Here is a 15,739-nt window from a genome sequence, read left to right on the forward strand (position 1 = left end):
CATCATCATCAGTGATATCATTATTCATCAGTTTCAACACTAGATGTCCTCAATGTACAGTGCTGAATAAATATCCCTTTACAAGACAGAATAACAGCTCAAAACTGACAGAAACATATTCATACTCATATCCTGTAAAGGTCAGAAGCTTTTATAACAGTCATACATTTGACAAACTCTTTTTGATCTCCACAATAAACACATGACCACAATATTAAACATTCATGTTTTCTGAGAGTGTCATTTTCCTGATAGTTGTGCGGGTTATTAATATTGTGCATTTGGCAAACAAAATCTATAATTATTTTTTCCCCTTTTTAGTTCTCCTAAAATGTATCCAAATAAACATATTTTAAAGACAAATAAAGACAGTAATGTAATTAATTTTGTAAAGTGAAGGATATTTTCATTTAGTTCAAGGATATGTTCATTATTTTCATGTAGTCGCATATTAGGATATGAAGTATTAATCATGTGGCATATTATGATTCACAGTATAAAGTATTAAGTATATAGAATAAATTATGTTTTTCACCATGAAGTATTAATGATTGAGTGATGTTCATTATGAATTGAGTTGTTCTTCAATCTGCTTATGATGATTTAACTTGCAAATGTACAGAAGTTTAGGAAATGTGCTGAGATTTTTGCAGGATGCTATAAAGAGTGTGAAACGAAACTAAGGATAAGGATAGGTGGTACCACGTGGTACGAGGTCAAGCAAGGGTTAGACAGAGGGGGTAGTGGATCTCCAAGATGGAAAATACCAGAGCTGTACTTTCTTTGTGTGTGTGTGTGTGTGTGTGTGTGTGTGTGTGTGTGTGTATGTGTGTGTGTGTTAACCTAAGTTCATAGAAATGCTGCCAGGAGACTGATGACGCAGGACACCCCAATTGGACCCCGCTGTTACTTTAATAAATGTATACTTTTGATTGATAACTCGACTCCTGGCCGATCATTGAACTTGGGGAGGACCATGGGGGAAAAAAGTCCAACAATTTGGAGGGGGCACCCGGATCGGTCCATTGGAGATCGATCCAACAGGAGGACTCCTGAAAAGGACTTCAACCCTCTTCGGTTCAACACAAGCTGCGCAGCAACAAAACAAAGGTAAGCAGACACCTGTTTTAATACAAAGATCTGCTATTGGCTATATCCAAATTATTGTGTTAAATACGAAAAAGTGTTGATGGAGTAAAATAGTAATACTAAAGCGAGTCAAAAAGGTTATTCTACCCTGGGGCACTGGTGTGTAGTATACGGCGGCCGGTATACTTGGGTAGAAAAGGTTAAAAAGCATTCAGTAGACCTGCGTGAGGGAATACGGGCTTTAAGGTTTTTTATTTTAGTTTATTATTTTAGTTAATTTTTTTAGAGTACTTGGTTGTGCTCGAGGTTAAAGGTTTAAGGTTAAAGCTATTGTATACTTGGCTGTATGCAAGCTTAAAGGTTTTATATTTAAGAGTGCTTGGTTGTGCTCAAGGTTAAAGGATAAGTATTCTTGGGTGAATACAGAATTATTTTAAAGGTTTTAGTATATACTTAGGGAAAAAAAGGAGAAATTGGAGGCATATGTGTGCAAAAATAGTTTAGGTGGTACAGGTGTATAAAATGTAGGTAATTTGGCAATATAGACTATATAAATATATATACTTATACGAAGAAGTAACAAAGTTAGACATTTAAGTATTTTAATTAACTAACTTGTATTAACTAGATAATAGCATAAGTATATAGAAGGGAAGAAAATGGAAGGAAAAAAAGGAAAAATTATAAAGGATGATTGGGATAAAATTAAGGGAATGGTGTTGGCTCAGACTGAGCCGAGAGATAAAAAGAAAAGGGACAAGGAGCTGAGGGATTGTTGAAATGAGTTGAAAATTCGACAGATGAGACAATGGGAAAAGTGATTTAGCTGAAAACATTAGAAGGATGGAAATAAGGACTCATAGACAGCTGTTGCTAGAGAATTTTTTTTTTTATTAAAATAAAAAATAAATTTGAGTGAGGAGAAGAAATGGAACAAAGGAAAAGCAAAAAAAGAGATAGATAGACTTCATAGAGAGATGAGAAAATAGTCCAGGACCAATTAAAGAAAGAAAGGGAGGAGAGGGTGAGAGAAACTGAACTGCTGATAAGCTTGGAAAGGGAGTAGTTGAAAGAGATAAGGCAGAGCATCAGTGACGAAAGAAAGAGGTCTAGTGAAGGCAGGCAGAGGAGAGTAAGTGAAGAAAGAAATGAGAGCAAGAGCAAGATGGGGGATGAGCCGGAAGAAGAAAGTTATGATGAACAAGCAGAGAGAGGAGGAGGAGAAGAGACAGAGGAGGATGTGTATGGAGGAGGAAAGAGAAAAAAGACAGATTCAACTGAACAGAATGTGAGTGATAACTAAATTGACTGCATTGACTGTTGGAGGGGAACTGGCTATGGGTGATGTCAGGATGCTGCTTGGGAGTCTGGTGCCTATGTCAAAATTAGCAGCAATCGAAGAAGATGCAGGAACTGTGGATGTGAGTAATAAAGCACCACTAGTCAAACATTTATCTGATTTGAGCATGGCATTAAAAACACATTACCCTCACCAGCCACGACCTACCAAAATGTTAAGTTCAAGATTAAGCCTGGGGAGTCGGCCTCTGCATACCTGCACAGGTGGAGGAGTATCAGAATGCTACACAGCTTTCCAAAGAAATGTTTAGGGCAGCTGTTTTAGGGCAGCTGTATTAGGAGGAGTTCCCACAGCCATACAACAGGCTATGAATAATAACCCAGATATTCCAGTGGCCACGGAAGAAGTTTGGGTGAGGCATTTTGTGCATTTCACAGATAGAGTGATGGAAAAGGAAGAGAAGGAAAGTGGGGAAGTGGAAAAATTGGAACTCCAGCTATTGAAACAAAAAATAAGAAAAAATAAGAAAAATCCAAAAGATATTCAGATGAATCAACAGATAGTACAGCAACAACTGGTCCGTCATCTGCAATGACAGACAGGTCAATTGACCACCCCACAATATTTAATAGAGTCGAGGGGAGGAAGATTTGGATACAATAGGGGGCGGGGACAATGGGGCAGAGGAGGTGGTTATGCTGCAGTCAACCCTATGGGGTGCTTTGTGTGTGGAGATATGAATCATTGGAGAAATGAATGTCCAATGCAAGGGGCTGCACCTGCAGGGGGATGGGGTCCTCTTAGAGGTGGCAGTAATGGTTGAGGCAGACGACCAGGCCCTAATGGTTTCATTTCCTCCCCAGCTCAATACCCAGTTGAGAATCAGATGCCCACACAATTCCCGGTGTGGGATCTGGGGAAGAATGCGGAAACTTATTGACGAGGCCCACAGAGAACCTGCAGAGGGGACAAAGGCAGAGGCCCTACTGCAAATGATGGTCAATAGAAGGCCACTGAAGGCCCTGGTAGACACTGGGGCCACATACTCAACTGTCATTGAAGGGGGGGTGACAGATGACATGTTGACCGACAAAAGAATTGAAGTCATGAGGTTCTCTGGGGAGGCAGAAACTTGGCCTATTACAAAACCACTTTCTGTGAGGGTGGCTGGACAAAGGCTCTGTCATAACTTTCTTTACTCCACAAAGGCCCCTGTGCCGTTGTTGGGCAGAGATTTGTTAATCAAATTAGGAGCCAGCATTTTGTGTTCACCCGATGGTATAATCATCTCCTTCCCAAATGGTACGATTCATAATTGTTCAAAAGAAGGGGGGTTGGCGGCAAGCCAAAATGGGCAATGGCTACTAACCCCAGCAAAACAAGGGGAGGGGGCTGATATATACTGGGTGGAGCTGGACACAGGGGTTAAGCCTGATAGTTTGATTGCAGCATACAACCTCTGGAAACCCTGGATTTCAAGTTTAGGAACTTACATACCACCTCCAGACCCTTTTCATTGTACGTTAAACTATGACAGGATGGGTGACATCACCTATGAAGAAGCTTTCAGTGAGATAGAGGGACAAAAATGGGAAGTAAAAGGACAAGGGTTATTGATAGGGAAAGAGGGGGTCGTTGGTACAATTTCATTAGGCATGGAACAGGAAAGCTGGTACAAAATGACAGACACAGCTGCACCTCATGTGTCACTGGCATTGAACCCAGGGCATGAGGCTAGGGAACTGGGAAAAATGACAAAGAGATTATTGGAGGCAGAGGATTGGGTGGAAACATTGATCTCAAATGTCTTGTTTTCAGAAACGAATGAAGCATATTACATCAAGGTAGATACTAAAGATGTAGGAGAGTTGAGGCATGTATGGTTAACAAGGTGTCATGGAAGGGAGAACACAGATGATGAGGCAGCAGAAGAATTGATTGGCTCAATGGACTCCAGGATTTGGTCTACTGGCCCTACGGATGTGGGTTATTGTGATACGGATCCTGTGTCCTTTGTGTTATCAGACTATGACCCAATCTGGGAAGAGCAGTATAGGAATAGGCCAGAGGCAGAGGCAGGAATAGCCGAAACAATTTTGGGCCTGTTGGAGTCGGGGGTGCTGCGTCAAACAACGTCTAATTGGAACACGCCCATACTGCCGGTGCCAAAACATGGCACCAATAAGTATAGGATGGTACATGACATGAGAAAAATAAATGCGAAAGTGAAAACCCAGACTCTACCAGTCCCTAACCCATATACTTCATTATCAAATTTGACAGTGAAACATCAGTACTTCACATGTATTGATCTGGCAAATGCATTCTTTTGCATTCCGCTGTCTGAAGAATGTCAGGATTGCTTGGCCTTCCAGTACAGAGGACAGCAATATACATATACTAAGCTAGCACAAGGGTTTGTCCTATCCCCAGGGATTTTTAACAACATTTTAAAGGACAAGTTGATGAATTGCATGTTGCCAAACAATACAGTACTGATACAATATGTGGATGACCTGTTATTAGCCGCTACAACGAGGGAGCCCATATGAAAAAAACCTATATGGTTCATATATAGCGACCATATATGTTCCTTACTTAAATCAGATTTATCTTATATGTTTAATGTAAGTCCCATATATGTCATACACAAAATCAGACTGTTTATGGCCCATTTCATACTAAAAAGCACACAGAAAACTTTTGGGTCATGTATGAATCCTGCAAAAATCTTATATGAGTTTTACATGTAAACTGTATGCAATGGTATATGGTATTAGTAGAAAATACATGATATTCATATACAAATCATATAAAGTTCTTATACTGAATCATATGCTAGTCATATTAAAGTCATATAGGATTTATTTACATTTTGTGTCATTTGTTTATATGCTTTTTATATAGATTTCATATTTTTTTAATAGGGAAATGGTGTTAGCTCTTCAAGTTTATATAATATTACATATAAACTACATATACTAATCATACATGATTTCAGTCAATATTACAACATCTCTGCATATACTAACCATATATGATTTCAATCAATGACATACACAAATTTGTGATGGAAACACTTTTATTTCAACACAAAATGAAATACTCAAATTATACTCCACATGAGTAATTTACAATTCCAACTTGATAGCAAACTGAACTTTGCTCAGGAAAAAAACAAAACCCCAAAAAACAACAACAAAATACATTGAACACAGTGTCATGGCCATCAATCAAAGATAATGAACGGATTAGTTCACCACAAAATGAAAATTGACTGATAATTTACTCACCCCCATCTCATCCAAGATGTTCATGTCTTTATTTCTTCAGTGGAAAAGAAATTAAGTTTCTTGAAGAAAACAACGATTCCAGGATTGTTCATCATATAATGCTTTTCAGTTGCAACCAAAATGTTGAAGGTCCAGATCAACGCCGTTTCAAAGGGCTTCATAGCCTCTGCGTGATCCCAGATGAGGAATAGGGTCTTATCTAGTCAAACGATCAGTCATTTAAAACAATGAACATACTTTTCAACCTTAATTGTTCAACTTGCTCAGCTCTGCGAGGTGCCAAGGATGACAATCACGTGTAAATGGTCACATAGACGTAGGCAGAAGTCTCGCCCTCGTGTTTACAAAGCGCTCATGTGAAGACTAATAAACACCCTTTAGCAAAAACACTCAATTTTCAACTTCAAAATCATCCAATATCGTTGTTTTATCTTTTTTTTATTGGCTAGAGGGTGTTTGTATTAGTCTTCACATGAGCGCTTTGTAAACACGGAGGTGGAACTGCATTGATTTGGACCTTCAGTATTTTGGTTGCAACTAAAAACCATTATATGATGAAAAATCCTGGAATATTTTCTTCAAGAAACTGAATTTCTTTTCGACTGAAAAAAGAAAGACATGAACATCTTTGATGACATGGGGGTGAGTAAATTATCAGGACATTTAAAAAAATCTTTTAATAAAGGCCTTCTGAAGAGAAGCTATGCATTTTTTATTAGAAAAATATCCATATTTTTGACTTTAGATTAAAATATCTATCTTCCGGCAGTCAACCGTGCGCGTCTACTTACGCCAAAAGACTGACCTCTGACCTGAAGCATGATGTATTGATGAATGCGGTTATGCAGAGAATAGAGGAAAACAAAACACTGGTCACGAATTTGAATTTAAAGAGGATTCGATAAAAGAGAAGCGCTTGATTTTGTTGCCCAGAGAGACGTTGAAGCTTACGCTACTCCTACATCGCATCACTCGGATCACTCTCTGGACGCAAGTCGTCTGCCATGAGCTGGTTATTTTAGTCAATAAGGTTATAAATATGGATATCTATATCAGTATCTATATCAATTACTATATTAACTTATTTCACATAGTAATTATAGTACACATATTAAAGCTTTATTTGTTGTGTTCTGAAAATAAATGAACGTCTTATGGGTTTGGAACGACATGAGGGTCATTTTAACAACATACATTTTTGGGTGAACTAAACGTTAAAAATTGACAAAGTTTAATAAATACTGTAATAATGTATTGCTCATTGTTAGTTCATGTTAGTTAATACATTACAATAAAGTCTCATTTGTTAACATTAGTACAAGTCTTACAACTCAGAGTACATAAACTTCTTCAACACTTCCCCTTCAGAACTGAACCAGTCCTCATGGGATGAACCAGTCTGAGGCTGGACCTGTTCTTCTTGCGTGGTCTTCAAATGTTTTCATGAAGATCTTTCTGTGGAAGAAAAAGAAAATCTTCTTGACCAGCCATTTACATACATGAATATTAGAAACACGTTTCAATATAATGTTTTTCAGTATAACAATATATTCTTATACAGTTACTTACTTTCTATTACAAAATTGTAATATTGTACATCATTTAGATTCATATATGTTGCAGTTACATGAATGCAACTGATAGAAGTTTATATTTTAGCTATATTTTAACTACATTAGAGCAATTTGCAAACTCAAGTTCACTAAAACATTAACTCTTTTAAAGTGAATTGGCACAAAATTGACTATTAATGATCACAAAAGGAACATACCGGTCAACAAATCACATTACATTTATTCTAACTTTTGCTTTTTGTCAGTGTCACACAGCTTTCACTGTCACACACAATCGTTGTATAACGTTATCTATGCAAACCATGAGCTTTAGGGTTTAACTTAGTTACCAAATTACATAGTTAAACAACTAGAATAGTTGTGTTTTACATTTGATCATTTAGCAGACGTTTTTATTCAAAGGGACTAACAAATGATGAGACCAATCATATAGTTTAATAACTTTAATACAAATATAAGCATTTTTCACTTGTTTTTGCACATTAAATACTTGTAATTTAATTTTTGCACGTGCGCGCAGCATAATTAGGCTTAAAGTTACCTGTACGCCTAACACTAAGGCTGTGGCACCGACATGATAACAGAAACAAACAATTTAAAAATCTTGCCATTAAATAAGTTAACATTTGCATTGAGAACGACATGACAAACACAATTCTTACCTGGAGCTCGACACTTCGCGGTCCCGCTGGGAGGCAATCATTGCTGCGTTCCACTCCACTTTAAGACACGCACTTGCAAACTTCCCTAAGCACTTCCCCTTGGGGGAATCCCTGCCGCCATTTTGAAGTGCGTTCCACTTCGTGAAGTGGACAAGGGAAGTTTGTATGGACAGACCCTTGCTCCCTCGATTTTGACCGAGTGAGCGAGTCTACTTCATATGTACACTTCAGGCAGCTTCATATACCACAATGCAACGCGATTGTGACGTCACCACATATCACGTTTAATTTACCCCACCACAAACAACTATAACTATTTTTAAAAACATTTAAAACAACCCAAACACATCCATATACATATAGAATGCTGCATTAAACAATTTCGTAAAGGTAAAAAATAAATAATATATCAACTCCATATGTGGATTCCAAGTGATCAAGGGCTTAGGGCGTTCCAGTTCAGTCCATTGCAAAGTTTCCGCCAGTAGTGGGCACTCATGCAACGTAGGCATGACGCACATCCGAGTGAACGAGACGGAGGGAAGTTTGCGAGTGAAGGGCATGATAAAAACGAACTGGAACGCAGCATAAATCACGGAGACAACAAGAACCCGTCCCACGATTGATTTCCTCCTGGCCGCGGCGCGTTGACGCATGCGCAGTTTGCGATGCCTTTCCACTGCACACGACATTCGGACACGACTGTCGGAGTTTGCCCCCTAGTGGCAGTCGCACGGAAATGTTATTATGATCGTACACGCCAACATGGGAGAGATCTTGCGGTCTCATTTGTATACTTCTCTAGAATCATATCGCAACCTTCTCATATACGGTAGACAAAAACATGATGACACACTGCGTCTTTCAAGTGTTTTTATTTATTTATTCTCTGATCTGTTCATTCTTCCAACAGCCATAGGACCGGACCAGACGCCTCAAACTAGTAAACTAGATCACATAAGTTAAAATACTAAGGTGAACTGTGATTCACTCTCACAGACACACACACACACACACACACACACACACACGAGCGGCGCAGCGATCGTTATACAAGAGCCAGACAGCAGCCGCTGACCTATCTAATATCAGCACTAAATAACACCATACTCGTATTCACACATTGAATATAATGATGGTGTGTGTGTGTGTGTTTCAATTACCGGCTGACACCGACCCATTCGGCAGATTTATTTAGAAAAATATATAATTTAATATTCATCATGCATTTTTAAAAAGGTTGTAAAACAAAATAAAACCTGATAAACAAAAAGAATAATAATTCTCAACTTGCGCACACACTGATTTGATTGGACAACTTTGAAATACATCACATCCGGTCGGCGTGTCGCATACGGTGTAGTCGCTCAAGTTCAAATATTTGAACGCATCCGAAGCTCAAATCGGATCCGTAAATTCCGCATTCGCATATGGTCGGCACCCCACGCAATCCCTGTACGACTCTCCATTGGAAATGAATGACTTCCGGTCCGACGGCGGTCGTTTGTCGTGTGCAGTGGAAAGGCGGCTTAAAGCTTAAGGCTATTTTTGTTACAGAAATCTTCATCGTCTAAGCCTAACGCTTAGAGTGAGTGTTTAATTAACAAATAGTTTGTATGGGTAGAACATTACGAAACAAATATATGGGAATATACTGCAATTATATGCAAAATAGCCTATATTAAAGGAAATATAAAGGAATAAAGGAAACTAAAGCCTTTTTTAATATAGCTACTGCAATGTATGCATATTGACTATATTTATAGAATATGGCTATATTTTAACACATACAATATTTAGTAATTAAGATATAAGTAGTATTACATGTAATATCCATTAAGTTGTATCCTTTATTGTGTAGCCTTACTGTATATTGAATTTCCCATATTAATGTGAATGCATGTACACACATAAACACTTTTACAGAATGAGTTACAACAAATTTCTACTTCCCATCATGCTTTACTTCTGATTTAAAGGAGGTTAAATGTTAAAATTAATTGTTATTTCATGTGTTTTTGCTCAATTAAAAAAACTGTAAAACTGTTACTTTTATTAACAATAATGTCTGCGCTTTCAGCAGTTACAGCTCTTTGCTAACTATGTAGGAACATGCCAGTGTGCTTGACTTGTGTTATTGTTAACTGTATGTGTGTGTGTATGTGTATATATATATATATAAAACCCTTTGTAATTGTTAACATTTTCATAAGTAACTGTAATATAATAGCACTTTCTCAGTAACTGTAACGGAATACAGTTCCTTTTATTTTGTAATATATATATATATATTATTTTGTTCAATATATTTTTGGGTATATCATCACATGCACATCAAATAAAATGACATACATTATAATATATAAGTAAATATATTGTCACATATTTTTCTAATTGAAAGCAGCAATTCCTCATGTGTTATTAAATATTGTAATATATTTATCCTGTATATTTTTAATATGCAGTTAAATAATTTAATATATTTATCATTCACATATATAAGGAAATATTTTATTTGCGTTAGGGTTACCCATTTTTATTCGTTTTACTTGCTAATTAATTTACTAAAGTAAAATCTCACTGATTTGCAGGGGTTGTATTTAACACAATCCACCATATATATTTTTTTTACAGTGTAGGACATATATGATTGAAAATACATGAATATTGTACAATTTGTATATGTGGTTTTTGCAGCATATATGATCCTTATAGTTTTCTGTTGGAACATATAAGAATCACATATGTTTTTAGCAAGACTTTTCCATATGGGAGGAGTGTTTAAAAGCTACAAAAATAGTACTACAGCAGTTATTGGACTCAGGATTCAAGGTCAGTAAGGATAAGTTGCAGGTATGTAGACAGCAAGTAACTTTCCTGGGGCGAACAATTGTGGCTGGGGGTAGTGGACTGTCTGCAAATCAAAGAAAAGAAATTTTGAATCATCCAAAGCCATTGACTGTAAAAGATATGTTGTCATTCCTGGGACTGACAGGGTTTAGCAGGCACTATGTCCCCATGTATGCACTCCTGACTGAACCGCTAAGGCATATGATTAATGATTAGGGCATGAGAAATCCAAAGGCACGATTGAAATGGACTACAGAAGGGGAAAAATCATTCATAGAATTGAAGCAAAAGCTATCCATGGCAGCAAATTTGCAGAGTGCTGACTACTCAAAGAATTTCTACCTAGATGTGTCAGAATCGGGTCACAGTGCACATGGTGTCTTATTTCAGAAAGCACAGGGTAGCAGGAGGGTTTTGAAGTACATAAGTGTGCTGCTTGATCCAGAAGAACAGACACAACCACCATGTTCTAGGTTTGTCGCAGGATTGGCCAAGATAGTTTAAAAAGTTCCAATATTGTCATGGGTCACCAATTGACAATATTGACCAATCATTCTGTGGTGTCGTTCATCAGCTGTGCATCATTCACTTTCTCACCATTGAGACAAAGACGTATGATGAAAATTTTGACAGCCACTAACATCAGCTATACACATGAGGGAGTGAATATGGAGTTGATGTGTGAAGGGGAGTCACATGACTGCTCACCAATTACTGAAGTGGTTTCAAAAATTAGACCAGACTTAAAGGCAGACAAGTTGACAGGAGAAGGGGTGATGGAGCTATTTCCTGACGGCTGCTGTTACAGATATACCTCAGGGTCTTTATGTGCAGGGTATGCTGTAGTTGAGGCTGTGAATGGTCAATACAATACTAGAAAATATCTGCGTCCACAGGCCTGAACTGGCTAAATGAATTATCAATTGAACTAATGACTATTTGTTCCTCTATTATGAGATGTACAGGGTTCACCCCATACGAGTTATTGACTGGCCGACAATTTCTTGGTCCAGCAGCAGGACTTTCCGTGTGGAGATACACTAACACTGGCTGCTAAACCATTTTTTGACAAACTAACTTCTCTGATAAGTGTTTTTTCCCCTCAGATTTCTGACAAGCTCCCTGACCCACCACCCTGCAGCTCGGAGTGGGTCCGCCTGAGACAGTTTCGGAGGAAATGGTCTGCCCCACTGCGTGTTAAAGCCAGGACATCCCATTGTGTCCAGTTGGAGGGCTGTGGTGACACTTGGTATCATATTTCTTCTTGTGTTGTGTGTGATCCACCCAGCAGGTCATTGACTGAGACCAGGTTGGACCTGGCTGCGCAGGTCCAAGAGGGGGACGAACAAGAAGAACAAACTGAGAAACAGATAAATGGTGGAGTACAAACTCCTGGGAATTCTGAGGACACAGGTTTGGCACCACAACTGACAGACACAGTAACTAAATTGAACATCACACCAACTCACTCTAACATACAATTCAAAACAGGAGACATTTTTGAAACACCTGAATCAGAGCCAATTGCTCATTGTATAAGTGTAGACTGTGCATTGGGGGCAGGGATAGCAAAACAAATTCGTGAGAGATACGGGGTGTTCAAAATCAAACAGCAGAGAAAACAACCTGGACAGTGTGCAGTAACAAGAGAGGGAGACAGGATTGTTTTCCACTTAGTGACTAAGTTCTGGTGTACTGGCTTGCCCTCGTACAGTACACTCACAAAGAGCCTAGTTGAGATGAGAGAGTGGTGCGTGGAGAACGGAGTGAAAAGTGTGTCAGTACCACGGTTAGGCTGTGGATTAGACAAATTGGAATTTAAAGAAGTAATCAAGATATTGGGGGAAGTGTTTGAAGGGACAGAGATAAAGATCACGGTGTATAGCCTATTGAAGTAGAAGGGAAGAAGAGAAAAAAAGGAGACATTTTTGGGTTCATTTGGTGATCGTTAACATTTAAAAAAAAAAAATTAACATTTTTTCTTCATAACAAAATATTCAGTATTTTTACTCATTGTTTTATATTGCTTAAGGATATTACTAATTGTTTTGTTTGTTATAATTTTGTGTCAACAGTGACCAGAGTGTTTCTGTCACAATTCACCAGTGTGAGTGCCCGTGATCACCACCAGAGGGCACTCCACCCCGGACTGTCACTCCATCACAAACTACATTACCCATAATCCTTGGACTCATTAGCACTCATTGTTTACACCTGTGTCTCATCACCTCATTACCTTTGCCTATATATATATATATATATATATATATATATATATATATATATATATATATATATATATATTATACCTTGTTCACTCTGTCATTCATTGCGAAGTCTTGTTTAGTGTCACAACTGCATTTCTGAGCGTTTTCCTGGTTTCATGTATCTTGGTCTTTGATTTCTTGCCTTCTCCGTGGATTACCCTTTTGCCTGTTCCTTCTGTTTTGTTTGCCTTTTCGGACTGATTTCCTGTTATGACCTTTTGCCTGTTCTATTGACTACGACTTTGGATTACCCTTCAATAAATACTGCGTTTGGATCTTCAACCAACCTTCTGTCTCAGAGCAGTTTGTTACAGAAGACTTCGCCACCATGGATCCAGCAGTATGTCTCGTCCGTCTATGCCAGGGAACTCACTCACTCGAGGACCACATCATAGACTTTCTGATCATTGCAAACTTCACCAACCTCCCGGACTTTATGTTGATTGACTTTTTTTGCTATGGACTCAACAAACAGTTGCAAAGCAAACTCGTCCGTGATGGTCCTCGATGGTCCCTGGCTGAGTTCCTTGATTATGCCCTTCAGGTAAGCGGCTCTGCTTTCACAGTGGGTGTCATGGAGGAGGATTGTGACATTTCCACCGCACCTGCCGAGCCAGTGTCCTCTGACAAGATGGCCGCCGAGCCAGTGTCCTCTGACAAGATGGCCGCCGAGCCTGTGTCTTTGAACAAGATGGCTGTCAAACCGGTGTCATGGGACATGACCGCCGAGCCGGTGTCCTCTGAAAAGATGGCCGCTGAGCCAGTGTCCTTTGACAAAATGGCCACCGAACCTGTGTCTTTGGACAAGATGGCCACTGAGTCTGTATCATGGGACAAGATGACCGCCGAGCTGGTGTCCTCTGACAAGATGGCCACTGAGCCTGTGTCTTTGGAAAAGACGGCAGACCTTCTAGAGCCTGGTGTCGTCTCAGCAGACCTTCCAGAGCCTGGTGTCGTCTCAGCAGACCTTCCAGAGCCTGGTGTGTCTCAGCGGACCTTCCAGAGCCTGGTGTCGTCTCAGCGGACCTTCCAGAGCCTGGTGTCGTCTCAGCGGACCTTCCAGAGCCTCATGTCATCTCAGCAGATCTTCCAGAACCTCCAGCCACTGACCAAAGTCCAGAGAGGGCTGCGGCCCGTGCGCCGGTTCCAGAGAGGACTCCGCCTCCTGCCCCGAGTCCAGAGAGGACTCCGACTCCTGCCCCGAGTCCAGAGAGGACTCCGACTCCTGCCCCGAGTCCAGAGAGGACTCCGACTCCTGCCCCGAGTCCAGAGAGGACTCCGCCTCCTGCCCCGAGTCCAGAGAGGACTCCGCCTCCTGCCCCGAGTCCAGAGAGGACTCCGCCTCCTGCCCCGAGTCCAGAGAGGACTCCGACTCCTGCCCCGAGTCCAGAGAGGACTCCGCCTCCTGCCCCGAGTCCAGAGAGGACTCAGTCTCCTGCCCCGGGTCCAGAGAGGACTCCGACTCCTGCCCCGAGTCCAGAGAAGACTCTGGCTGGACCACCTGCTCTGCCATGGGGGTCTTGAACCTCACCTGCGCTGCTGTGGGGGTCATCTACGCCGCCGTGGGAGTCTTCAAGACCTTCTTCTCTGTTGTGGTGGTCGTCTGCTCCGCCGTGGGGGTCTTCAAGACCGCCTGCGCTGCTGTGGTGGTCGTCTGCTCCGCCATGGGGGGCTTCAAGACTGTCTGCTCTACTGTGGTGGTCGTCTGCTCTGCCGTGGGGGTCTTCAAGACCGCCGGCTCCGCTCCGGTCGCCTGCGCAACCCTGGTCATCTGCCCGGTCTGTGCCAGCCTGGTCATCTGCCCGGTCTGCGCCACCCTGGTCATCTGCCCGGTCTGCGCCACCCTGGTCATCTGCCCGGTCTGCGCCACCCTGGTCATCTGCCCGGTCTGCGCCACCCTGGTCATCTGCCCGGTCTGCACCACCCTGGTCGGGCCAGCTCCATTCTGGCCTCCTGCTCTGCCTGAATCTCCAGGCTCTCTTCCACTACATGGGCCTAGCCCTCCATCCCACCCCCATGTCCGCCTCCGCTCCACCTCCCTCCTGGACCATTTTAGGAGCGTCTGGAAGCCGCTACTTTGAGGGGGGCTATGTAACAATTCACCAGTGTGAGTGCCCGTTATCACCACCAGAGGGCACTCCACCCCGGACTGTCACTCCATCACAAACTACATTACCCATAATCCTTGGACTCATTAGCACTCATTGTTTACACCTGTGTCTCATCACCTCATTACCTCTGCCTATATATATATATATATATATATATATATATATATATATATATATATATATATATATATACCTTGTTCACTCTGTCATTCATTGCGAAGTCTTGTTTAGTGTCACAACTGCATTTCTGAGCATGTCCCTGGTTTCATGTATCTTGGTCTTTGATTTCTTGCCTTCTCCGTGGATTACCCTTTTGCCTGTTCCTTCTGTTTTGTTTGCCTTTTCGGACTGATTTCCTGTTATGACCTTTTGACTGTTCTATTGACTACGACTTTGGATTACCCTTCAATAAATACTGCGTTTGGATCTTCAACCAACCTTCTGTCTCAGAGCAGTTCGTTACAGTTTCGGAGTTTCAAAGACTCATCCTCAACCAACAATGACAATGAGGCTGTGGGAAAATTGGAAAGTGCTGGGAATGGTAACCCTTTTGGCCATAATACTAGTAGGGACCATATTTGGTATCATAGAAA

The 15,739-nt window shown here is 40.7% G+C and overlaps 2 protein-coding genes and 2 pseudogenes across 2 annotated transcripts in view; 3 read left to right on the top strand and 1 right to left on the bottom strand.

Annotated features, from left to right (window-relative positions):
• Window positions 1–15,739, bottom strand: part of LOC137080903 (uncharacterized) — a 470,496-nt gene that overhangs the window by 51,371 nt on the left and 403,386 nt on the right. The window lies entirely within an intron of this gene.
• LOC137073550 (uncharacterized) lies at window positions 2,262–3,065 on the top strand. The gene is given in 4 exon segments (XM_067442202.1): window positions 2,262–2,331; window positions 2,383–2,577; window positions 2,580–2,670; window positions 2,705–3,065. Coding segments are annotated over 4 exon segments (636 nt in total). The 3' UTR covers window positions 2,985–3,065.
• Window positions 3,063–4,941, top strand: LOC137073615 (uncharacterized; annotated as a pseudogene).
• LOC137073690 (uncharacterized) lies at window positions 10,031–12,694 on the top strand (annotated as a pseudogene).

The sequence above is a fragment of the Pseudorasbora parva genome, chromosome 1 (genome assembly GCF_024679245.1).
Source record: "Pseudorasbora parva isolate DD20220531a chromosome 1, ASM2467924v1, whole genome shotgun sequence".
NCBI lineage: Eukaryota > Metazoa > Chordata > Actinopteri > Cypriniformes > Gobionidae > Pseudorasbora > Pseudorasbora parva.